Source organism: Oncorhynchus tshawytscha, linkage group LG09 (assembly GCF_018296145.1).
Source record: "Oncorhynchus tshawytscha isolate Ot180627B linkage group LG09, Otsh_v2.0, whole genome shotgun sequence".
Lineage (NCBI taxonomy): Eukaryota > Metazoa > Chordata > Actinopteri > Salmoniformes > Salmonidae > Oncorhynchus > Oncorhynchus tshawytscha.
Genome location: NC_056437.1, coordinates 18,160,226 through 18,185,865, shown reverse-complemented (window position 1 = coordinate 18,185,865; position 25,640 = coordinate 18,160,226). Strand labels below are relative to the sequence as shown.

The window sequence follows — 25,640 nt, the reverse complement described above, 5'->3', positions numbered from 1 at the left end:
ATTTGCTTTGTTAAAATCCCCAGCTACAATAAATGCTGCCTCAGGATATATGGTTTCCAGTTTACATATGTAATGCTCCGGGTGTCGTGGGTGTGGAGTCAGACGCAGGAGACAGAGAGTGCAATACTGTGCTCTTTAATGCACTAACGCACCACAGGGTGCTCACAATAATAACGGCCCCAAACACAGGGAATGAAAAATGTACAACTGAAAATTCACGACCAGGAACAAACACGTTCCTCTACTACAGAGCCGAAGGTTACAATAATTAATCCCGCACAACAAACAGGCGGGCTGGCTGTCTAAAGAAGCTCAACTAATCATCACAAACAGGGGCTACCAATAAACATACAAGGAGGGGGAGGAAAGACAATCAGTGGCAGCTAATAGGCCGGTGACGACGACCGCCACCCGACCGGGAAGGGAAGCCACCCTCGGTCGGACTCGTGACAACATAGAATCCAGGAAAGTTCATTGATGGCCGTCGTGGTATCTGCTTGAGGGGGGATATACACAGCTGTGACGATAACTGACGAGAATACTCTTGGGAGTTAATATGGTCGGCATTTGATTGTAAAGAATTCTAGGTCATGTGAACAGAAATAATTGAGTTCCTGTATGTTATGATAGTCATTAATCATGAAGCATACACCCCTGTCCTTCTTCTCAGAGAGATGTTTATTTCTGTCGGCACGCTGCATGAAGAAACCCGGTGGCTGTAGCGACAACATATCCCGAGTGAGCCATGTTTCCATGAAACAGAGAATGTTACAATCTCTGATGTCTCTCTGGAAGGCAACCCTTGCCTTAATTTCATTCACATTGTTGTCTAGAGACTGGACATTGGCGAGTAATATACTCGGAAGCTGTGATTGGTGCGCATGCCTTTGAAGTCTGACTTAAGGCCGCTCCGACTACCTCTTCTGCGGCAACGTTGTTTTGTGTCAGCCTCTGGGACTAGATTCAATGTCCTGGGTGGTGGTCCGAAAAAAGAATCCGCTTCGGGAAAGTTGTATTGCTGGTAGGTTGACGTCGCTCTTTTATCTAATAGTTCTTCACGGCTGTATGTAGTAACGCTTAAGATTTTCTGGGCTAACAAAGTAAGAAACAAAACATTAAAAAAACAAAATACAGCATAGTTTCCTAAGGACTCGAAGCGAGGCAACCATCTCTGTTGACGCCATCTGAGCCTTCAGAAGGTGTAATTTACACTGAATAAAGTGGTTTGTGCTGTTTGTGCCGTCATTCTGTTACCAAACATTGGACGCAGGTGCAGGCTGGTTTGCAACACAGGATGATACTCCCAAGAATAGGAGATAATAGGACAGTTTCACACAATTTCACAAGGTTAGTCACATTCTCAATTATGTGGACACATACAATTACAATGTCCCATTACACTCCTCCCTGTTGTTAATTCCTTAACAATAATTTAATCCGTTTTAAATGCAGCAAGCTTCTCAAGGCATAATATCCTGTACTCCACAAATTCTACCATGTAAGTCTCATCCGTTGTGAGACTGAGTTTAAAACCTTCAACCCTTCATACATCACATACAGTTCTAACTTCCAGTGTCTTCTCATGATTAGGCAGTTAACCCACTGTTCCTAGGCCGTCATTGAAAATAAGAATTTGTTCTTAACTTAAATAACTTAAATAATTACACAGAATTACATAAACACAGAATGGATATTATGTCATACAGAAAACGTCCCTGGTGGACGGAGCCAACATGACAGCTGGTTACACAAAGGAAAGGGGGTTGGGTTTGAGTAAAAGAGCGGGAAGACTGAGGAACAAAGGGAGAAGCTATGCTATCGTAAATACAGTGTCTTATAATTACCGCCCATTTGAAAAAGGAGAATGCAATATATATTTACTCTGAGCTGCGCTTCGGTAGGTTGGTCATAGATGCTGGCCGTGTTGCCCAACAGAGATCTTCCTTGTCCTTTGAAGAGTGTCTCTGGTGGTGAACTGGCTACTTGGTAGTATCGTGTAGTTTGTTAGAACAGATCCTTTGTCCATCCTTTCTTAGCCCACGTTTACAGCTGCGGTTGCTAACGCAACGGCCAGGAGGTATCACTTCTTTAGTGAATAAGAGTTCAAAGTTCATGCAAAGTAGGGTCATGTGGGTGAGCTGATGAATTGTCAAAATGTTCATTACCACTCAACCCTACCATCGCACTTCTGACACCAATCTGTCCTGTTGAACAGAGCAGCAGCAGACCCAGTATGAAAAGTGTGATTTGCGCCATCACCTCAGATCTGATCGTCCTCAGGGTTGCCCACCTTCAGACAGTGGGATCCGTGGATCCAGTTGTCCCTTTCAGCGATCCTGACCGCAGTCGGAGAGGTCAGCAGCACTTGGTATGGTCTCCTCCACCGAGGTTGGTGCCAGTGCTTTCATCTCAGATCCTTAACCACGATCCAGTCGACAAGGGAGATGTTATGCAGCTGTCCTCCCTTTGGATTGGGCAGGGTAGCTCGGCACCTGTGTATAAATAGACTTCAGAGTTTTGTTTAGCTCTATCATATACTTTACCATCTGGTCGTCCCCACCGGTCAAGGTAAACTGGGCCTGCTTCACTGGCGTGTTGTCCAACTTCATCTGCCTTCCTGTAAGTACTTACCTTGGCAGGGCAAGAGTTCGATAAAATCCATCATCAAGTGACTGAAAGGCATCTCAGGTGTGGGGTGAGCTGAAATAGGCATGGGTGCAGGTCTTCCGACATTATACAATGAAACATTGTTTACAAAAAATGTCAGCAAAATTTGTAAACCCAAATGTATGTCAATATCTATTAACATACAGTTGAAGTCGGAAGTTTAAATACACCTTAGCCAAATACATTTAAACTCAGTTTTTCACAATTCCTGACATTTAATCCCAGTAAAAATTCCCTGTTTTAGGTCAGCTAGGATCACCACTTTATTTTAAGAATGTGAAATGTCAGAATAACAGTAGAGAGAATGATTTTTCAGCTTTCATTTCTTTCATCACATTCCCAGTGAGTCAGAAGTTTACATTCAATTAGTATTTGGTAGCATTGCCTTTAAATTGTTTAACTTGGGACGAATGTTTTGGGTAGCATTCCACAATCTTCCCACAATAAATTGGGTGAATTTTGGCCCATTCCTCCTGACAGAGCTGGTGTAACTGAGTCAGGTTTGTAGGCCTCCTTGCTCGCACACACTTTTTCAGTTCTTCCCACAGATTTTCTATGAGATTGAGGTCAGAGCTTTGTGATGGCCACTCCAATACCTTGACTTTGCTGTCCTTAAGCCATTTTGCCACAACTTTGGGAGTATGCTTGGGGTTGTTGTCCACTTGGAAGACCCATTTGCGACCAAGCTTTAACTTGGACAGATTTTCCCTTTCTTTTCATACACATATCAGACACAGTAATAGTGTGATAACATGACATGATGTCTTGAGATGTTGCTTCAATATATCCACATCATTTTCATCCCTCATGATGCCATCTATTTTGTGAAGTGCATCAGTCCCTCCTGCAGCAAAGCACCCCCACAACATGATGCTGCCACCCCCGTGCTTCACGGTTGGGATGGTGTTCTTCAGCTTGCAAGCATCCCCCTTTTTCCTCCAAACATAACGATGATCATTATGGCCAAACAGTTCTATTTTTGTTTCATCAGACCAGAGGACATTTCTCCAAAAAGTACCATTTTTGTCCCCATGTGCAGTTACAAACCGTGGTCTGGCTTTTTTTATGGTGATTTTGGAGCAGTGGCTTCTTCTTTGCTGAGCAGCCTTTCAGGTTATGTCGATATTGGACTCTTTACTGTGGATATAGATACTTTTGTACCTTTTTCCTCCAGAATCTTCACAAGGTCCTTTGCTGTTGTTCTGGGATTGATTTGCACTTTTCGCACCAAAGTATGTTAATCTCTAGGAGACAGAACGCATCTCCTTCCCGAGTGGTATGACGGTTGCGTGGTCCCAAGGTGTTTATACTTGCGTACTATTGTGTGTACAGATGAACGTTGTACCTTCAGCCGTTTGGAAATTGCTCCCAAGGATGAACCAGACTTTTTTTTCCTGAGGTCTTGGCTGATTTATTTGGATTTTTCCATGATTTCAGGCAAAGAGACACTGAGTTTGAAGGTAGGCCTTGAAATACATCCACAGGTACACCTCCAATTGACTCAAATTATGTCAATTAGCCTATCAGAAGCTTCTATAGCCATGACATCATTTCCTGGAATTTTCCAAGCTGTTTAAAGGTACAGTCAACTTAGTGTATGTACACTTCTGACCCACTGGAATTGTGATACAGTGAGTTACAAGTGAAATAATCTGTCTGTAAACAATTGTTGGAAAAATTAATTGTGTCATGTACAAAGTAGATCTCCTAACCGACTTGCCAAAACTATATTTTGTTAACAAGAAATTTGTGTAGTGGTTGAAAAACAAGTCTTAACCTAAGTGTATGTAAACGTCCGACTTCAACTGTATATACACACCCCCCCCTTTTGACACATGGTCCAAACCATGTGACAATTTTGCAAGGTTGGGAAAAGCCACTTGAGGGAGTACATGGAGGCTCGTTGGGCCCTTCCAGACACCATCAAAGGGGTTACACATGCATGCTGGCTGCCAATATCTCTTTTCTGCTTGCTCAGCCCCTTGTTGTAGCAGAGAGATAGCATTAAAGGAAATAGGGGTGACAGGGGTAATGCATCAGTGTTTAGTATGAGCTGCACATTTACAAATAGCAAGTGTGGAAGGTAGGAGTACTGCCTCAAGCAGTTCTTTAAGGGCCACATATCTACAATATCAGCACAGGCCAATACTGCCTCCATTGCAGCCGCCACATAGCGGAGGCAAGGGAGCAGTGCACGCGCAACAGTATGGAGCCATTTCCAGTAGAAACCAACATGTCTCATTTTACCACCCACAGTTTGTCAGTACTGATGACATAAATCCTTTATTTTCTGAAATGAACAAATGGAAAGGTTTGGAGTGATCAGGTAACCCCAAACAAGGCGACGACGAGAGTGCCTGTTTCAGCCGAATTAGCACTTCTTCGTCATCTTTAGTCCACTCAGTCTGATCCCCCGTGGCCATGGGTTTCAAATGAATGAGATCAAAGAGAGGTTGGACAACTTCAGCGTAATCAATTAACCAAACTCTACAATAGCCAGCCATTCCTAGCAGTGACAACACCTGTTCTTTGGGATTTGGTTTTGGAACTTGTAAAATAACTTTAACCCTGTCTGTAGCCAAGCTTCTGCCCCCTGGTGTGATAACGTGTCCCAAATATTTAACAGTCTGTTGAACATATTGCAATTTGTTTTTAGAGGCCTTATCAGCTAGAATATTTAGCAGTGCAACAGTATCAATTTCACATGATTCTCTGTCAGGAGAGCAAAGAAGGAGGTCATCAACATACTGAACAAGTGTATTCCATTTAGGGGACAAATGACAGCAAGTTGGCACCCAATTCATCCGCAAAAATTGTCGGGCTTTTCAACATAATCTTGTCTTTGAAAGAAAAACGCAAACCAATACTGAGAATCTGGGTCCACAGGAATGATAAAAAACGCATTAGCCAAATCAACAATTGTAAACCAATTTGAATCTGTCCGGACAGAAGAAAGGATAGTGTCTGGGTTGGGCACAACTGGAGCCCTGGCGTACACTGCATCGTTAACAGCTCTAAGATCTTGTACCGTTCTGCATTCACTAGATTATTTTCTAACAGGTCAAATTGGTGTGTTGCAAGGTGATGGTGTACAGGTGACAACAACCCCCCCCTGTTCAGCAGAGAGGTCAGTATTTTGCTAATTCCTGCATCCGCCTCCTTACACAAGGGGTACTGTGCATTGTGTGGCCGATATGTGTTAAGATTTCCCTTCACTTGAACTAAGGGGCTTAGCCCGAACCATGAAAATAAGCCCCAGACCATTATTCCCCCTCCACCAAACTTTAAAGTTGGCACTATGTATTCAGGCAGGTAGCGTTCTGCTGGCATCCGCCAAACACAGATTAGTCCATCGGACTGCCAGATGAGGTGTGATTCATCACTCCAGAGAATGTGCTTCCACTTCTCCAGAGTCCAATGGTGGCAAGCTTTACACCCCTCCAGCCAACTCTTGATCTTAGGCTTGTGTGTGGTTGCTTGGCCATGGAAACCCATTTACTGAATCTCCCGATTAACAGTCATTATGTTGATGTTGCTTCCAGATGCAGTTTCGATCTTGGTAGTGAGTGTTGCAACCAAGGACAGACGATTTTTACGCGTTACGTGGCAGTCCCGTTCTGTGAGCTTGTGTGGCCTACTACTTTGCGGTTGAGCCGTTGTTGCTCCTAGACATTTCCAATTCACAATTATAGCACTTACAGCTGACCAGGGCAGCTCTAGCAGGGCAGACATTTGACAAACTGACTTGCTGGAAAGGTGGCAACAAATGTCTCCCGATCCCTCCCACATCCCTCAAATACAGGACAGACACCCCAGATTCGTTGAAAGTCTCTGAGCTCTTCAGTTCGGGCCATTCTACTGTCTGTGTTTGTCTATGGAGATTGCATGGCTGTGTTCTCGATTTTTATACAACTGTCAGCAATGGGTGAGGCTGAAATAGCCGAATCCACTAATTTGAAGTGGTGTCCACATACTTTTGACAATGTACATTTCACTGTTACTGTATATCACTAGTGGCTATTGACATCTAGTGTTCAAAAAGTACATTAACTAAAAGACAAACTGTTGTACCATGTTTTGTGCTGCTTCCATGTTGTGCTGCTGCCATGTTATGTTGATACCATGTTGTTGTCATGTTGTGGTGCTGCCATGTTATGTTGTCTTAGGTCTCTCTTTATGTAGTGTTGTGGTGTCTTTCTTGTTGTGATGTGTGTTTTGTCCTATATTTTTATTTTTTATTTTTAATCCCATCCCCCATACCCGCAGGAGGCCTTTGGCCTTTTAGTAGGTTGTCATTGTAAATAAGAATGTGTTCTTAACTGACATGCCTAGTTAAATAAAGGTTCAACAGACTCAACAGTGTGCACCAAGGGTCTTGACCTCAAGGAAACAGTATATTTGTGGCTATTGAGATAAAAATGTGTGTGTGTTTATGTGTCTGTATAGGCGGCCGACAAGCAGACAGTTTTGTGGACAGGTGTGTCCCACAGGTGTCGGGCCATGACAATAATACTACACTACCCACAATACCATGCGTTTGACAGACACAGCCATGTTGTAGGAAATCCGTTTGTGGTGGATTGCTACAGTAATCCTACAGCAGTCTGGACGATATATTTGATCACGACTAAAACCCAAAACTAGAGGCCTGGATCAGATTAGGTACAGCCAAGAAGAAGCAGATGAAATTAAGACATGAATTGAGCTGCGGTGTGTAAACCAGAGAAAACAGAGATCGGTTTGAAACCTTTTCCTGGACCGGAGCAGTCTGTTCATTTGACAGATAATTTGACAGCAGTTGGTTTACTAGCTACCTCTGGCTCGACAAGGCAGGAAGAAAGCTTTCATTTAGTGGTTAAAGTGATCCCCCCCCCTCCCTCCCTCCCCACATCTAGCTAGCTAAATTACGTTCCTGCCCAGTTGATCTGCACTTCCCTAGTCTGCTAACCCCCTGCCGGAGAGGACGGCTGCGGATCCAGAGGTGCTGTTGGAGGTAGCTAGCTAGCACGGCTAGTTCATTTCACTAGCTAGCCTGCTAGCTACGCCTTGGAATTCACATCATTAGCTAACTGGTTCCTCCTGGGGCAGATACGCCGAGATGTCGGTGACGAAAGACCAAACACCAACCAAACTGTCCACCACCGATCGGCCCATTAAAGGTAGCTATGCAATTGTATCTATTAATTCAGCAAGTGGTTCCTGGAAGTTGGCTAGCAGCTAATTCGCGATGAAAACCGCTAGCTAGCGATCAAGCTAACTAGCTTGATTGGCTGTAGATGCACCGATACGGACAAGATGCTTCGTGCCAACTAACGTTAGCAAGCTACTTAGATCGTTCAGGTGCTCATCGTATTTGGCTTGCTTGGAACAAGTGGGATCATGTTAATGGTTTGTTCATTTACAAGCTAGCTTCCCTAGTTCGGTTGCTAGTCTGCAGCACTCGGATGTCACGTCGTGAGAGAATAAAGTATAATATCAAGCTAATAAATATTTTACTTCAAATAACTTCGATTTTGCCATCAATCGTGTTGTAACAAACTAGCTAGAAAGTCAGATGTTTTTGAGACTCCTACCTAGATTATATTTTTAGTTTTATCTGACTGTCACACTGACTGAACTGAAATAAGCGTGTGTGTTCTCAACTGTCTGTCTGTTTGATGTGTGTCTGGGTCAGTAGACCAGTGAGGCGAGAGAGTGTATGTGTCAGTGGAGGCTGCTGAGGGGAGGACGGCTCATAATAATGTCTGTAAGGGAACAAATGGAATGGCATCAAACACATGGAACCCATATGTTTAATGTATTTGGTACCATTCCACCAATTCCGCTCCAGCCATTACCACGATCCTGTCCTCCCCATGATGCCATCAACCTCTTGATGTGTGTGTGTGTGTGTGTGTGTGCGTGCGTGCGTGCGTGTGTACGCGCACTGGTGGGTTATACCACAGCATACACACACAACCAGGGCCCCTGCGGCATATGCTGAATGACTGTCAGTGGATTGAGTGGCATGGAGTGGGTCTTTTGATTTACAACCTGGGTGGCCTATTAGGGTGTGGGGGGTATTGCTACCAACTTGCAACATTTGCTTTTGAAATATCAGCTTCTATTTGAAATTTGTAATGGACTTGTGCAGCATGTAAATGGCAAGCCTAACAGTGCATAGCCACTGCTCTGTCTACACTGTAGCAGGTATTTATGAATGGTAACAGGTAGGCTTACTGTATGCTGCCTGATCTAACTGTAACCCTGGTCTATGTTATGAAAACAACACAGGACTGAGGGTAAGGCCTTACGCTCCACAGGGAGTGAAGAGGACCAAGTAGGATTGAGGAGCTCCAAGAACTGTGATGACCTTGTTCTTTAAGACAATATACTTTGTTGTGGACCCAACGTGTGTGTGTGTGAGTGTGTGACAGGCTCAGTGGGTTAGGAGCATCAAGCTGCTGAGGTCATTAAACCTGCCTCTCTGATGCCGCCAGGTTAACCATCCTACAGACAGCACTGGGCTAAACACGCACACACTCACTCATACATAGGCCTACAGCTTGACTCTATGCCCACTGACCTCCCTGGCTGCAACTGTGACCAAAATACTCCCCTCGCTGTGGCTGTCACTGACCAAGATACACCCCTCGCTGTGGCTGTCACTGACCAAAATACTCCGCTCGCTGTGGCTGTCACTGACCAAGATGCACCCCTCGCTGTGGCTGTCACTGACCAAGATACACCCCTCGCTGTGGCTGTCACTGACCAAGATACTCCCCTCGCTGTGGCTGTCACAGACCAAGATACTCCCCTCTCTGTGGCAGTCACTGACCAAGATACACCCCTCGCTGTGGCTGTCACTGACCAAGATACTCCCCTCGCTGTGGCAGTCACTGACCAAGATACACCCCTCGCTGTGGTTGTCACTGACCAAGATACTCCCCTCTCTGTGGCAGTCACTGACCAAGATACACCCCTCGCTGTGGCTGTCACTGAACAAGATACTCCCCTCGCTGTGGCTGTCACTGACCAAGATATTCCCCTCGCTGTGGCTGTCACTGACCAAGATATTCCCCTCACTGTGGCTGTCACTGACCAAGATACACCCCTCGCTGTGGCTGTCACTGACCAAGATACACCCCTTTCCCTCCCTCCTCCCTCCACCGTTCAGATCGGTCAACCTCCATTCTTGTCTCAACTCCCTGACATTTAGATTTGGTTGTATCTTATTCATTTAAATCTGTTTATTGTATGTGTTACTGTAAGTCAGCTTTTAGCTGACATAGTAAACATGAAATGAAATGGAAAAAACATTTAATGGCATGTCAATTGTGTGACAAGTCAAATTAGGTTCATCTGCTGACATTACCGGTAGACATTACCCTCATTTAGTATTTTATTGGTATCCCCATCAGATGCTGCCAAAGCAGCCGCTACTCTTCCCGGGGTCCAAACAAAACAATAGTCTACATCAGACAAGACATTGTGCACTGTACAAATTTACACTGTTCCACCATTACACATTTAGAATATAATATGTAAAATATTACAACAATACAATGTGTGTCCACAGTCCGCGTTGTCTTTTTTTTGTGTGTGTGGAATTTTACTGCTAACTTGAGTTACTTGATGTGGAATAGAGTTGTATGTAGTACTGTGCGTTTCCCTGCCTCTGTTCTGGACTTGGGGATTAGCTTTGTGTTAGATGTTTGAACAGACAGTTCGGCTCTTTTAACATGTCAATACCTGTCACAAAGACAAGTAGTAATGCAGTCAATCTCTCAACTTTGTCAGGAGAGTTTGACATGCATGTTCTTGATATTAGCCCTCCGTGTACATTTAAGGGCCAGCTGCGCTGCTCTGTTCTGGGCCAACTGTACATTCAATAGATCTAGCATGCCTGTGCTTGCTTAATTTTGTATAGGCCTAGGCCTGTTGCACCAAATGTTGTTTTGCCAACTTTTGAAGAGAAATGAGTCCGTGTGGAAGCCTACCAAGGCAGATCTAAACCACTAGAAGATTCACACATTTTCCCCCCAATTGTTTTGTTTGTAATTTACACTAACCAATTAGGCCTACTGGTCACAAAAACAACTTATTTATATCCCATTCCCTACATCAAATTAGAATAGGCCAAAATGTAATCTTATTACTTTCAACCATTTAACAAACTGCTTTTTAGGCCAATCAGGTTTATTAAAAGAGACGCCTTCTCTGTGTACCCAAACAGTGGCAGCATGGAGGTGATGATAAATTGGTATTACAATAGAATCCATTAATTTTGTCAGAACACATCTCTCATGCTAACATTGTTGATTAGTTGCACACCGTTGTTTGTCAAAAGAAAGCAACCTATGCCTTTAGAGATGGAATCCGCAGTATGGGGAAACAATGCCACTGTTCGCCCCCATTAAGGATTAAAGAGTTATAGTTCATAAAAGGAAATCAGTCATTTGAAATCAATTCATTAGGCCCTGATCTATGGGTTTCACATGAACTGGAATACAGATATGCATCGGTTGGTCACAGATACCTTCAAAAAAATGTGTGCACAACATTTGAGAGAAATAAGCTTTTTGTGCGGATGGAACATTTCTGGGATCTTTTATTTCAGCTCATGAAACATGGGACCAACATTTGACATGTTTTTAAGTGTAATTCGCTGCGACCAATAATCCGTTTTTGTCAGAGGCGTGTGTGTTGTCAGTGCTCTCTGAGGGTTGACGTTTTGACCTTTTGACTTAGTTACCGATGGTAACCTGATCAGGCCAGCCAGCTGCATCGCTCTGCCTGTGTAATGATACTGTCTATGGGCCCTTTTTTTGCCCTAGGCCCGATCGTATCCTGGGCCCTAGTGTATACAGGACCTGCCCAGGATTAGTGTGTGTAGTGTGATATGATGAACCAGTATGTGTGTGTGGACTATGTGGCGTATGGGTTAGATAAGATGAAACTTTAGTGTGACATGATTGGCTCAGTCTGTCTGTGACCTGCTTCTGTGGTGAAATGTTACACTAACTGTGCAGAGGGTGGGATAGAGGTAGAGAGATGGAGGGAAGAAATACACTATATATACAAAAGTATGTGGACACCCCTTTTAAATTAGTGGATTTGGCTAATTCAGCCACACCCATTGCTGACAGGTGTATAAAATCGACCACATCTCCATAGACAAACATTGACAGTAGAATGGCCTTACTGAAGAGCTCTGTGACATTCAATGTGGCACCATCATAGGATGCCACCTTTCCAACAAGTCAGTTAGTAAAATTTCTGCCCTGTTAGAGCTCACATGGTCAACTGTAAATGCTGTTATTGAGAAGTGGACACATCTAGGAGCTACAACGGGTCAGCCACGAAGTGTTAGGCCACAGAATGGGACCGCCGAGTGCTGAAGCATAAATCGTCTCCTTGGTTGCAATACTCAATACCGAGTTCCAAACTGCCTCGGGAAGCAACATCAGCACATGAACTGTTTGTTGGGAGCTTCATGAAATGGGTTTCCGTGGCAGAGCAGCCACACACAAGCCTAAGATCACCATGTGCAATGCCAAGTGTCGGCTGGAGGGGTGTAAAGCTTGCCGCCATTGGACTCTGGAACAGTGGAAACGCGTTCTCTGGAGTGATGAATCACGCTTCACCATCTGGCAGTCCAACGGGTTGGGTTTGGCAGATGCCAGTAGAACACTACCTGCCCGAATGCATAGTGCCAACTGTAAAGTTTGGTGGTGGAGGAGGAATAATGGTCTGGGGCTGTTTTTCATGGTTTGTGCTTAGGCCCCTTAGTTCCAGTGAAGGGACATTTTAACACTACAGCATACAATGATATTCTAGACAATTCTGTGCTTCCATCTTTATGGCAACAGTTTGGGGAAGGCCCTTTCCTGTTCCAGCATGACAATGCCCCCGTGCACTAAGCAAGGTCCATGCAAAATGGTTTGTCAAGATCAGTGTGGAAGAATTTGACTGGTCTGTACAGATCCCTGGCCTCAACCCCATTGAACACCTTTGGGATGAATCAGGTCAACACTCACAAGGCAGCGTGCCCCGACGGTATTCCAGGGCTCGTTCTCAGAGCATGCGCAGAACAGCTTGCAGGCATATTCACAATCATTTTCAACCTCTCCTTTTCCCAGTCTGTAATCCCCACGTTTTAAGATGACCACAACCTTCCCTGTCCCCAAGAACTAAGGCTTCATACCACAATGACTACCGCCCTGTAGAGCTTACTTCTGTAATCATGAAGTACTTTGAGAGGCTGGTTATGGCACACATTAACTCCAACATCCCAGACATCCTAGACCCACTCCAATTTGCATAGCTCCCCAACAGATCCACAGACAACGCAATCTCAATTGCTCTCCATGTAGTTAAGAGGAATACCTATCTGAGAATGCTGTTCAGTGACTACAGCTCAGCATTCAACACCATTGTCCCCTTCAAGCTCGTCACCAAGCTTAGGGCTCTGAGTCTGAGCACCTCCCTTTGCAACCTCAATGTCCAAATCACTAAAGATTTAATGGTCCTAACACCCAGCACAGTTGTGAAAAAGGCGCCGCAATGCCCTTAACCCCTCAGGAGGTTGAAAAAATGTGGCATGGGCCCTCAAATCTTCAAAAGGTTCTACAGCTGTACCATTCAGAGCATATTGACTGGCTGCACCACTTCTTGCTATGGCAATAGCACCGCCCTTGGAGCAACAGAGGGTTGTGCAGACATCCCAGTACATCACTGGGGCCGAGCTCCCTGCCATCCAGGACCTCTATATCAGGCGGTGTGAAAAGAAGCCCCGAAAAATCAGACTCCAACTATTTTCTCTTCTGCCGCATTACAAGAGGTACCGGTGCATCAAGTCTGATACCAACAGGCTTTTGAACAGCTTCTATCCCCAAACAATATGACTGATGAATAGCTCACAAAATAGATACACAGACTATCTGAGTTTACCTTGTATCTTTATTGACCTTTTATTTCAACCTTTGCACTCTATGCACAATCACAGGGCCCTATACACACACACACACACACTCACAGGGCCCTATACACACACACACTGTTACTCCAACACACACACACACACACACACACACACACACACACACTGTTACTCCAACACACACACACACACACACACACACACTCACTCACAGGGCCCTATACACACACACTCACAGGGCCCTATACACACACACTATTACTCCAACACACACACACACACTCACTCACAGGGCCCTATACACACACACTGTTACTCCAACACACACACTCACAGGGCCCTATACACGCACACTGTTACTCCAACACACACACACACACACACTCACAGGGCCCTATACACACACACACATACACTGTTACTCCAACACACACACACACTCATTTGCAAGCTGCTGCTACTCTGTTTATCTTAGATCCTGTTGCCTAGATCCCTTCCCCCTTTACATGTCTACCTCCATCACTCCTGCACATGGAAATATGCTATTGGATCTGACATTTAAAAAATATATTTCCTGTGTATAGTATGCTTGCTTACTTTGTGTATTTCATATTTATTCTTATTTCACATGTGTTTTCTAGTAAAACATTGTTATTGATTATTGCATTGTTAGGTTTTAAGTTTGCAAGAAAATCATTTCACTTGTTCATGCTCCATTTAAACTGGAAACTTGAATTGGAACGCTGAGTGCGAGCCAGCCCTAATCCCCCATCATCAGTGCCCAACCTCATTAATGCTCTTGTGGCTGAATGGAAGCAAGTCCATGCAGCAATGTTCCAACATCTAGTGGAATGCCTTCCCAGAAAAGTGGATGCTTTTATAGCAGCAAAAGGGGGACCAACTCCATATTAATGCCCATGATTTTGTAATGAGATGTTCGATGAGCAGGTGTCCGCATACTTTTGGAAATATAGTGTATTTTATCTATTTTCAGAGGGAATTATGGATGCAAAAACTGGCACCACACCGACGGTAATATAAAATAGGGGGTTCTGATGAATGAATGGTAGACTATTTATGTGACTAGGACTTAATATAGCCCAGAGGGAGGGAGACCGATACAGATGTTTTTTTGCCAGTCAAATCTGATCTTCCTGATTCCTGCCAGACCTCTTGCAAATATGACACTGTATTTTTACCCAGTCACTCAGCCATGCAACACACACACACTGTCTATCTCTAGACAAGACCCACCACATTTTAATGTGGAAGGATTGGCATCCTGAGACCTCCAGATGGTGTGTCCTGGGTTTTAATGAACCAGTAGAGCTGCTAGAGGGTGTGTCCTGGTGTTTGGTAGATTCATTAGTTAATTAGTGTTTGTAGTGTATATTCTTTATAATAATGTTGTATTGCTTTGTAGCGGTGCCCTACCCCCCTGGCTCCAAGCTGACGGTAAAGGACCTGTATGTAGACGGGAAGCCCAGTGTTGAGGTGCTCAAGACCCATCTTGTTAAGGAGGGCCGTCTGGAGGAGGAAGCAGCTCTTCGCATCATCACTGATGGAGCCAACATCCTGCGACAAGAGAAATGCATGCTGGAGGTGGAAGCACCTATAACAGGTAACCTCTGACCTGTTACTAACCCCAAACATTCTCTGACAGACAGACTTCTAACTCGTGTGTGTGTGTGTGTGTGTGTGTGTGTGTGTGTGTGTTGCAGTGTGTGGGGATGTCCATGGCCAGTTCTTTGACCTGATGAAGCTGTTTGAGGTGGGCGGCTCGCCCAGCAGCACCCGCTACCTGTTCCTGGGGGACTATGTTGATCGAGGATACTTCAGCATCGAGGTCCGTGTGATTCTACATCTGCTGTTTCATCTAACATTAAGAGCCGTGGCCTGTAACCCGGTCTTGAGTTGCAGGGCTTAGGAGCACATCTTTAAATAGTCAGCAGCACAGTACCCAGTTATCGTCGAACCCCACCCCACACACAATTGGGTTTTGTGTCCCTCTTAGGTTCTGATTAAGCCAGTGTATTCTAATGATATTACATATATATTGTCCTTCATTCTAGCTGTCGTGATGGTAGCTAGTGTTAGCAACATGAGATGGAACTCACTCTCGTTCTCTTCAGTGTGTGTTGTTCCTGTGGACTCTGAAGATCAACCACCCCACCACTCTGTTCCTACTCAGAGGAAACCATGAGTGCCGGCATCTCACAGAGTACTTCACCTTTAAACAGGAGTGTGAGTGGTGCTGTGTATTTAGTGTCTGGGGGGGGGGGTCTGGGTTTCTGTGGGTGGGTGCGTGTCTGGGTTTCTGTGGGTGGGTGCGTGTCTGTGTGTGTATGTCTTATAGTAATAATAATGCCCTCTCTGTTGTGTTCTAGGTAAGATAAAGTACTCTGAGCGTGTGTATGATGCGTGTATGGAGGCGTTTGATTGCCTTCCCCTGGCTGCGCTCCTCAACCAGCAGTTCCTGTGTGTCCACGGAGGCCTGAGCCCCGAAATCACCTGCTTGGACGACATACGCAAGGTATGACCCCTGACCTCTAACCCCTGACCTGCTTTGGATTAACTCTCTATTAATTGTTTTCACTGGTTAAGCTGACAATGGTATTAAGTGTTTTGACTGGTATAAGGAGCACCCAGCGTTATTTAACTGTTTAACCGGATTAACCCTGTAGATTCACTGTGTTTAACTCTGTGTTGACCAGCTGGACCGGTTTAAGGAGCCCCCTGCGTTCGGACCCATGTGTGACCTGCTGTGGTCAGACCCTGGAGAAGACTACGGCTCTGAGAAGACCCAAGAACACTTTGCTCATAACTCAGTTCGAGGCTGCTCCTACTTCTACAGTTACCCAGCAGTATGTGACTTTCTGATGAACAATAATCTGCTGTCAGTAATAAGAGCACATGAAGCCCAGGACGCTGGGTGAGTATTATTAATAATATTAATTCATAATAATAGTAGTATGATACTGTTTTGTGATATAAACTGTGTATTCCAGGTATAGAATGTACAGGAAAAGCCAGACGACGGGTTTTCCTTCTCTGATCACGATATTCTCTGCTCCGAATTACCTGGACGTGTACAACAACAAAGGTAAACAAACACAAAGGTTACCCACGTTAGAAACCATGACAACAAGGTAGAATCCATGGCAACACAGGGTAGATCGTGTGTGTGTGTGTGTGTGTTCTTGTAGCGGCGGTGCTGAAGTATGAGAACAACGTGATGAACATCAGGCAGTTCAACTGCTCCCCCCACCCCTACTGGCTGCCCAACTTCATGGACGTCTTCACCTGGTCTCTGCCCTTCGTCGGCGAGAAGGGTGAGTGTATATGTGTGTGTTATAACGGTGTGTAGTAACTTTGGGCTTCTTGTTACCTTTGCAAAACGGACCTCTGTGTGAGATAATGTGTGTGTGTTCCTACAGTGACAGAGATGCTGGTTAACGTGCTCAACATCTGCTCTGATGACGAGCTCATGTCGGAAGGAGACGACACCTGCGAGGGTAAGAGACACAGACACTTAACTCTTTCATATTGACTTTCCATGTATGAAAATGATGATATAGTTGCAACGTGTTTCTTCAAAGAGGAAATGAAACCTTTAAGGAAGTGAAGTTGTTTTTGACTGAAGTGCAGTGTAGCAAAAATAGACGTGAAGAGAGGTGATAGAGTTCACTCCCCTAACGGATCCAACAACAGATATTTATCAACGCCTCTATTGTTGCCACATGGCAGCTGAGTATCAGCTGAGCTGTGTGTGTGGGCGCGTTCGACATTGCAGCAGACTTTAAAGTTGACTGACTGATCTAAAAATCCATTTACCCATCATACGTCACGGTTTTGGATGCTCTCGAACACGGACGGTGTGTTATGTTTCACAAGTCTCTTACCTCCCCCTTCTTTCTCCCTCTCCCCTACCTTCTTTCTCTCAATCCTCTTTCCCTCTCTCTCGCTTTCTCTCCCTCTACCTTTCTCTCCCTCTCAGCTGGAACTTCTGCTGTGAGGAAGGAGGTAATCAGGAATAAGATCCGCGCGATCGGGAAGATGGCCCGTGTCTTTTCTGTGCTCAGGTACAGTACACGCATGTTTGACTCTCTCTGGTTTCATTGATTAAATGTAATCAACCACTGTAAAGGCATTGATGAGAAGACCTGCATACAGATTCTATCTGGACTTGGTTATGTTCAGCTTCCAGTCCACTCTTTGTAATGTGCCCCGCTTGTAACAACCATGCTGTTGACTCTGGAAACTGAATGTGTGTGTTGACAGAGAGGAGAATGAGAGTGTGTTACAGCTGAAGGGGCTGACCCCCACTGGGGCCTTGCCTGTGGGAGTTCTGTCTGGAGGACGGCAGACCCTGGAGAGCGGTACGTATGCACACCTACACGCACACACACTCTCACCTGAACTACTATTGCATCATGAGAGAATTGTTTTATCCTTTCCCTGCACTCAAACCCACCAACAGACTTAACCCTCCCTCTCTCGGGCTCCCTGACTCTCTCACACACACACACACACACTCCCTGGCTCTCACACACACACACACACACACACACACACACACACACACACACACACTCCCTGGCTCACACACACACACACTCCCTGGCTCACACACACACACACTCCCTGGCTCTCACACACACACACTCCCTGGCTCTCACACACACACACACTCCCTGGCTCTCACACACACACACACACACACACACTCCCTGACTCTCTCTCACTCACCTATCCCTAATCCATATTCTCTAACCTGCAGAATTCTCTTTAAACCTTGATCAATCTCTTAAACCCAGAACATTCCCCTTTCTACACTAATCACAGTCATGTGTAACTCCTGTGTCACGTTTCAGAGGGAAGTGGGCTGGGGAGGTTGGGGTTGAATGATCGTATGACTGACTGCATTGATAACAACTCACTGACAATAGATGTTTAACACTGAATAAATAAATTGATAACTCACTGACTATAGATGTTTAACACTCTGAATAAATAAATTGATAACTCACTGACTATAGATGTTTAACACTGAATAAATAAATTGATAACTCACTGACTATAGATGTTTACCACTCTGAATGAATTGATAACAACTCACTGACTATAGATGTTCAACTCACTGATCTGGGCCTGTTGGTAATGTTAACTCTCTCTCTGTATGTTTTGGGCATGGCTCTACTACTCACGCTTACACAGCTACCGTACAGGCAGAAGAGGCACGAGGTACGCAAGTCATTTCTCATCTCTGTCTCCATCTCTCTTCCTCCCTCCCCAAAATTTGAGTGTATTATTGTTGTTTATATACATATTACTAAGTTAAGAGGACATACCATGAAGTTTTAAAGTATCAGACTATTTATGCCATTTACCAAATGTCTGAGACTTCGCTCCACTGCCTCTCCTCCACCTGGTCTCAATCTCCTTTTCTCTGTTTGCCCATGCTGCCTTGATGTTTTTGAAGTAAGTGTTTTACCTCTAACAACCAAACCCCTCAAGTCTACAATGTCAGACTACATTTATGTATTAGACTAAACATGACCATATTAGACTATACTTCTATTACCCCTACCAACCACTACCTAGTACCTACTAGACTTTAGATTAGATCCTAAATCTTCCTCTTCACCCCCATACCTCCCTTACTAAGAGTCAGACCAAACCCCCTGTATTGTGCTGTATCCTGCACTGATGCTAAACTCCACATCTCTCTCCAGCTATCCAAGGGTTCAACCCGCAGCATAAGATCCAGTCCTTTGAGGAGGCCCGAGGTCTGGACAGGGTCAATGAACGGATGCCCCCTCGCCAAGATGCTCCTCCCCCTCCCAACAACCTCCCAGCCAGTGGCCCACCTAACAAGAACGGGACAAACACACAGGCCTAGGCATCTGGCCCACCTCTCTCTGTATCCATCCCTCCCTCCCTCGCTCTGTATCCATCCCTCCCTCCCTCGCTCTGTATCCATCCCTCCCTCCCTCGCTCTGTAACCATCCCTACCTCCCTCCCTCGCTCTGTATCCATCCCTCCCTCCCTCCCTCGCTCTGTATCCATCCCTACCTCCCGCTCTCTGTATCCATCCCTCCCTCCCTCGCTCTGTAACCATCCCTACCTCCCGCTCTCTGTATCCATCCCTCCCTCCCTCGCTCTGTATCCATCCCTACCTCCCGCTCTCTGTATCCATCCCTCCCTCCCGCCTCTGTATCCATCCCTCCCTCCCGCTCTCTGTATCCATCCCTCCCTCCCTCGCTCTGTAACCATCCCTACCTCCCGCTCTCTGTATCCATCCCTCCCTCCCTCGCTCTGTATCCATCCCTACCTCCCGCTCTCTGTATCCATCCCTCCCTCCCTCGCTCTGTATCCATCCCTACCTCCCGCTCTCTGTATCCATCCCTCCCTCCCTCGCTCTGTATCCATCCCTCCCTCCCTCGCTCTGTAACCATCCCTACCTCCCCTCTCTGTATCCATCCTCCCTCCCTCGCTCTGTATCCATCCCTACCTCCCGCTCTCTGTATCCATCCCTCCCTCCCTCGCTCTGTATCCATCCCTACCTCCCCTCTCTGTATCCATCCCTCCCTCCCGCTCTGTATCCATCCCTCCCTCCCTCGCTCTGTAACCATCCCTATCCTCCCGCTCTCTGTATCCATCCCTCCCTCCCTCGCTCTGTATCCATCCCTCCCTCCCTCGCTCTGTATCCATCCCTCCCTCCCGCTCTCTGTATCCATCCCTCCCTCCCTCGCTCTGTATCCATCCCTCCCTCCCCGCTCTCTGTATCCATCCCTCCCTCCCTCGCTCTGTAACCATCCCTACCTCCCGCTCTCTGTATCCATCCCTCCCTCCCTCCCTCGCTCTGTATCCATCCATCCCTCCCTCCCTCCCTCGTTCTGTATCCATCCCTCCCTCCCTCCTCTGTATCCATCCCTCCCTCCCGCTCTGTATCCATCCCTCCCTCCCTCCCTCGCCTCTGTAACCATCCCTACCTCCCGCCTCTGTATCCATCCCTCCCTCCCTCGCTCTGTAACCATCCCTACCTCCCGCTCTCTGTATCCATCCCTCCCTCCCTCCTCTGTAACCATCCCTCCTCCCGCTCTGTATCCATCCCTCCCTCCCTCCCTCGCTCTGTATCCATCCCTCCCTCCCTCCTCGCTCTGTATCCATCCCTCCCTCCCTCCCTCGCTCTGTATCCATCCATCCCTCCCTCCCTCGTTCTGTATCCATCCCTCCCTCCCTCCCTCCCGTTCTGTATCCATCCATCCCTCCCCCCCTCTGTATCCATCCCTCCCTCCCTCCCTCCCTCTGTATCCATCCCTCCCTCCCTCCCTCCTCTGTATCCATCCCTCCCTCCCTCCCTCCCTCGCTCTGTATCCATCCCTCCCTCCCTCTGTATCCATCCTCCCTCCCTCCCTCCCTCTGTATCCATCCCTCCCTCCCTCTGTATCCATCCCTCCCTCCCTCCCTCCCTCTGTATCCATCCATCCCTCCCTCTGTATCCATCCCTCCCTCCCTCCCTCCCTCTGTATCCATCCCTCCCTCCCTCCCTGTATCCATCCCTCCCTCCCTCCCTCTGTATCCATGCCTCCCTCCCTCTGTATCCATCCCTCCCTCCCTCCCTCTGTATCCATCCCTCCCTCCCTCCCTCTGTATCCATCCCTCCCTCCCTCCCTCTGTATCCATCCCTCCCTCCCTCCCTCTGTATCCATCCCTCCCTCCCTCCCTCTGTATCCATCCCTCCCTCCCTCCCTCTGTATCCATCCCTCCCTCCCTCTGTATCCATCCCTCCCTCCCTCCCCTCTGTATCCATCCCTCCCTCCCTCCCTCTGTATCCATCCCTCCCTCCCTCCCTCGCTCTGTATCCATCCCTCCCTCCCTCCCTCCTCTGTATCCATCCCTCCCTCCCTCCCTCGCTCTGTATCCATCCCTCCCTCCCTCCCTCCTCGCTCTGTATCCATCCCTCCCCTCCCTCCCTCGCTCTGTATCCATCCCTCCCTCCCTCCTCGCTCTGTATCCATCCCTCCCTCCCTCGCTCCCTCCCGCTCTCTGTATCCCTCCCTCCCTCCCGCTCTCTGTATCCCTCCCTCCCTCCCGCTCTCTGTATCCCTCCCTCCCTCCCGCTCTCTGTATCCCTCCCTCCCGCTCTCTGTATCCCTCCCTCCCCCCCTCTGTGTCCCTCCCTCCCTCCCCCTCCCTCTGTATCCCTCCCGCTCTTCTCTGTATCCATCCCTCCCTCTGTATCCATGCCTCCCTCTCTCTGTATCCATCCCTCCCTCCCTCTCTCTGTATCCATCCCTCCCTCCCTCTCTCTGTATCCATCCCTCCCTCCCGCTCTCTGTATCCCTCCCTCCCCCGCTCTCTGTATCCCTCCCCGCTCTCTGTGTCCCTCCCTCCCTCCCCTCCCTCTGTATACCTCCCGCTCTCCGTATCCCTCCCTCCCTATCCTACTCCCTCCGTGTCCCCCTCTTTTCCTGCTCTCCTCTTCTCCCTCCCTCTGAGGGGCAGTAAGGATGGGTCTTTGTTACTTGGCCTCCAGAGAATCAGTCCTAGCATCATGTTTATTTATTTCATCATCTAGAATGAATCTAATGTCATTGGAGTCTAACAGTGGATCTGAACAAATGACACATGATTTAATCTACATTGTACATTTCTATAAATGATACATGACGACTCAATCTACAATGTACATTTCTTTATTGACTGTCCCTAGGCTGGGGCATCACTGCCGTATTAAATAAAAGGCAAATCCATTTTGTAATTTTGAGTTGATAATTGGGATAATAGTCACACCACCTTTTTACCTATTTGTGTGCTTGGCAAAGGAAGACCTACGCTGCAACTCATATAAAGGTCTTTGCCTTGGTACTTTATATATTAGACAACATTACTAAGATATAAAGTACCTAGGCTATGGTGCCTAAGATATATAGTATATAATGTACCTAGGCTATGGTGCCTAAGATATATAGTATATAAAGTACCTAGGCTATGATGCCTAAGATATATAGTATATAATGTACCTAGGCTATGGTGCCTAAGATATATAAAGTACCTTCGCTGTGTCTGTGTCCCACCCAAAAAGAGCAAGCAAGAGCACTTGAATAAAAAAAGAGATCCGTTTGAACCACCATTGCATTAAATCCATCCTTTCTAATGCCAATGACAGTGTGACAAGAGTATTGACATTTATATTATATGTACATTATAAATGTTCCCGTCTCTCAATGTGATTGACTGTTTTTGTTTTATTTTTACGAAAAATAGAATTAGGCTTCATACCTAGATCAGCGAGGGATGTGGGAGGGAGAGATTAGTTTTCTCTCTCTGAAGACAGTCTGTTAACAGTGGAGAAGCACAAGCTAGATCGTGTATGAGGGAGAGGTATGAATGAAAGGTGTTTGAGAGTGTGTGGAAGATGGTTGTTTGGAGTGTGTGTGTTTGCATGGGTGGAGGTATTGAGGGTCAATAGAGAATGGGGTTGACGCCTCGTCTTGTTTCTGACTTCTGTTCCAGCTCCTCAACATATCTCACAGAATGTACAGAGATCGTTTAATCAAGGTTTTTCATAATAGCTGAATTTCAAAACTTTGTTTGGCCAAGTATTTGTACTGCGAGGCCTCTGATTTATGTAGCTGTATCCATTCAATAAACTGAAAAGAAACACCTTTTACCTTGTAGAATTTGTTGAATGACAAAGGACAGTGTTTTCTATACAGCTAGATTGGTTGTTATATGTAAAATGTAATTAAAACAAATAATACAACACTTATTTTATTCATTTTCCAAATTCAGCATATACACTAGGGTTGGGAGGTATGGATTACGGGTCTTGTTCTGGGTGGGATTTAGAATGGTAATCATTTCTGGTGTTCTTCATGCCAGGAATGTCCTACTGGTCTCAGAACCTTTTCTACGATCTTAGAATAACCACGAAAAGAAAAAAATAACGCTGTTCAAATAACGCTGTTCTGTTTTGAGAGAATAATTTTCAGATTAATACAATAATATTTGTCAACCTCAGTCATGGGTTCACACCAGGAAATATATTAACGTGAATAAAAAGCTGTACTAATACACAACAACATTTCTATAAAAGATGAACCATGGTCGATCAATCATGTAAAAACAAATCACAGTGATAATGTGAAGTTTGAACATACAGTGCATCCGGAAAGTATTCAGACCCCTTGACTTTCTCCACATTTTGTTACATTACAGACGTATTAAATTGTTTTTCCCCCCTCAATCTACACACAATACCCCATAACGACAAAGCAAAAACGGGTTTTTAGAAATGTTGCCAATTTATTAAAAATAAAAAACATAAATACCTTATTTACACCATTTGCTATGAGACCCAAAATTGAGCTTAGGTGCAACCTGTTTCCATTGATTTTACTTGAGATGTTTCTACAACTTTATTGGAGTCCACCTGTGGTAAATTCAATTGATTGGACATGATTTGGAAAGGCACACACCTGTCTATATAAGGTCCCACAGTTGATGGTGCATGTCAGAGCAAAAACCAAGCCATGAGGTCGAAGAAATTGTCCTCGGAGCTCCGAGACAGGATTGTGTTGAGGCACAGATCTGGGGAAGAGTACCAAATCATATCTGCAGCATTAAAGGTTCCCAAGAACACAGTGGCCTCCATCATTCTTAAATGGAAGAAGTTTGGAACCACCACCACTCTTCCTAGAGCTGGCCGCCCAGACATACTGAGTAATCAGAGGAGAAGGGCCTTGGTCAGGGAGGTGACCAAGAACCCGATGGTCACTGACAGAGCTCCAGAGTCCCTCTGTGGAAATGGGAGAACCTTCCAAAAGGACAACAATCTCTGCAGCACTCCACAAATCAGACCTTTCTGGTAGAGTGGCCAGACAGAAGCCACTCCTCAAAAAAAGGCACACGACAGCCCACTTGGAGTTTGCCGAAAGGCACCTAAAGGACTCTGACCATGAGAAACAAGATTCTCTGGTCTGATGAAACCAATGCTTTGGCCTCAATGCCATGTAACACGTCTGGAGGAAACCAGGAATTGCTCATCACCTGGCCAATACCATCCCAACAGTGAAGCAAGGTGGTGACAGCATCATGCTGTGGGGATGTTTTTCAGCAGCAGGGACTGGGAGACTAGTCAAGGTCAAGAGAAAGATGAACAGAGCAAAGTACAGAGAGATCCTTGATGAAAACTTGCTCCAGAGTGCTCAGGGCCTCATACTGGGGCGAAGGTCCACCTTCCAACAGGACAACGACCATAAGCACATAGCCACTCCTGCATTGTCTTGGCTTCGGGACCAGTCTCTGAATGTCCTTGAGTAGCAAAGCCAGAGCCTGGACTTGAAACCGATTGAACATCTCTGGAGAGACCTGAAAATAGCTGTGCATTGAACCTGACAAGAACTTGAGAGGATCTGCAGAGAAGAATGGGAGAAACTCCCCAAATACAGGTGTGCCAAGCTTGTTGCGTCATACCCAAGAAGACTCAAGGCTATAATCACTGCCAAAGGTGCTTCAACAAAACACTGAGTAAAGGGTCTGAATACTTACAGTGGGGAGAACAAGGATTTGATACACTGACGATTTTGCAGGTTTTCCTACTTACAAAGCATGTAGAGGTCTGTAATTTTTTTATCATAGGTACACTTCAACTGTAAGAGATGGAATCTAAAACAAAAATCCAGAAAATCACATTGTATGATTTTTAAGTAATTAATTTGCATTTTATTGCATGACATAAGTATTTGATCACCTACCAACCAGTAAGAATTCCTGCTCTCACAGACCTTTTGGTTTTTCTTTAAGAAGCCCTCCTGTTCTCCACTCATTACCTCTATTAACTGCACCTGTTTGAACTTGCTACCTGTATAAAAGACACCTGTCCACACACTCAATCAAACAGACTCCAACCTCTCCACAATGGCCAAGACCAGGGAGCTGTGTAAGGACTTCAGGGATAAAATTGTAGACTGGGCTGGGATGGGCTACAGGACAATAGGCAAGCAGCTTGGTGAGAAGGCAACAACTGTTGGTGCAATTATTA

The 25,640-nt window shown here is 45.9% G+C and overlaps 1 protein-coding gene across 3 annotated transcripts; it reads left to right on the top strand.

Annotated features, from left to right (window-relative positions):
- The first annotated feature begins 7,225 nt into the window (after nucleotides 1–7,225).
- On the top strand, nucleotides 7,226–19,606 carry LOC112257493 (serine/threonine-protein phosphatase 2B catalytic subunit gamma isoform-like). Of its 3 annotated transcripts, none has more exons than XM_042326650.1 (13): nucleotides 7,226–7,826; nucleotides 15,012–15,209; nucleotides 15,310–15,434; nucleotides 15,721–15,832; nucleotides 15,976–16,121; nucleotides 16,303–16,520; nucleotides 16,597–16,691; nucleotides 16,795–16,920; nucleotides 17,026–17,103; nucleotides 17,586–17,670; nucleotides 17,870–17,967; nucleotides 18,806–18,832; nucleotides 19,333–19,606. In XM_042326650.1, exons 1-13 carry the CDS (start codon nucleotides 7,766–7,768, stop codon nucleotides 19,488–19,490), a joined length of 1,527 nt encoding a protein of 508 aa, XP_042182584.1. In that variant the 5' UTR covers nucleotides 7,226–7,765; the 3' UTR covers nucleotides 19,491–19,606. The 3 variants fall into 3 exon arrangements, with proteins under 3 accessions (XP_042182584.1, XP_042182585.1, XP_042182583.1); XM_042326649.1 differs by having other exon boundaries at nucleotides 7,227–7,826; nucleotides 19,324–19,606; XM_042326651.1 differs by lacking the exon at nucleotides 18,806–18,832 and having other exon boundaries at nucleotides 19,324–19,606.
- The last annotated feature ends 6,034 nt before the right edge of the window (nucleotides 19,607–25,640 follow it).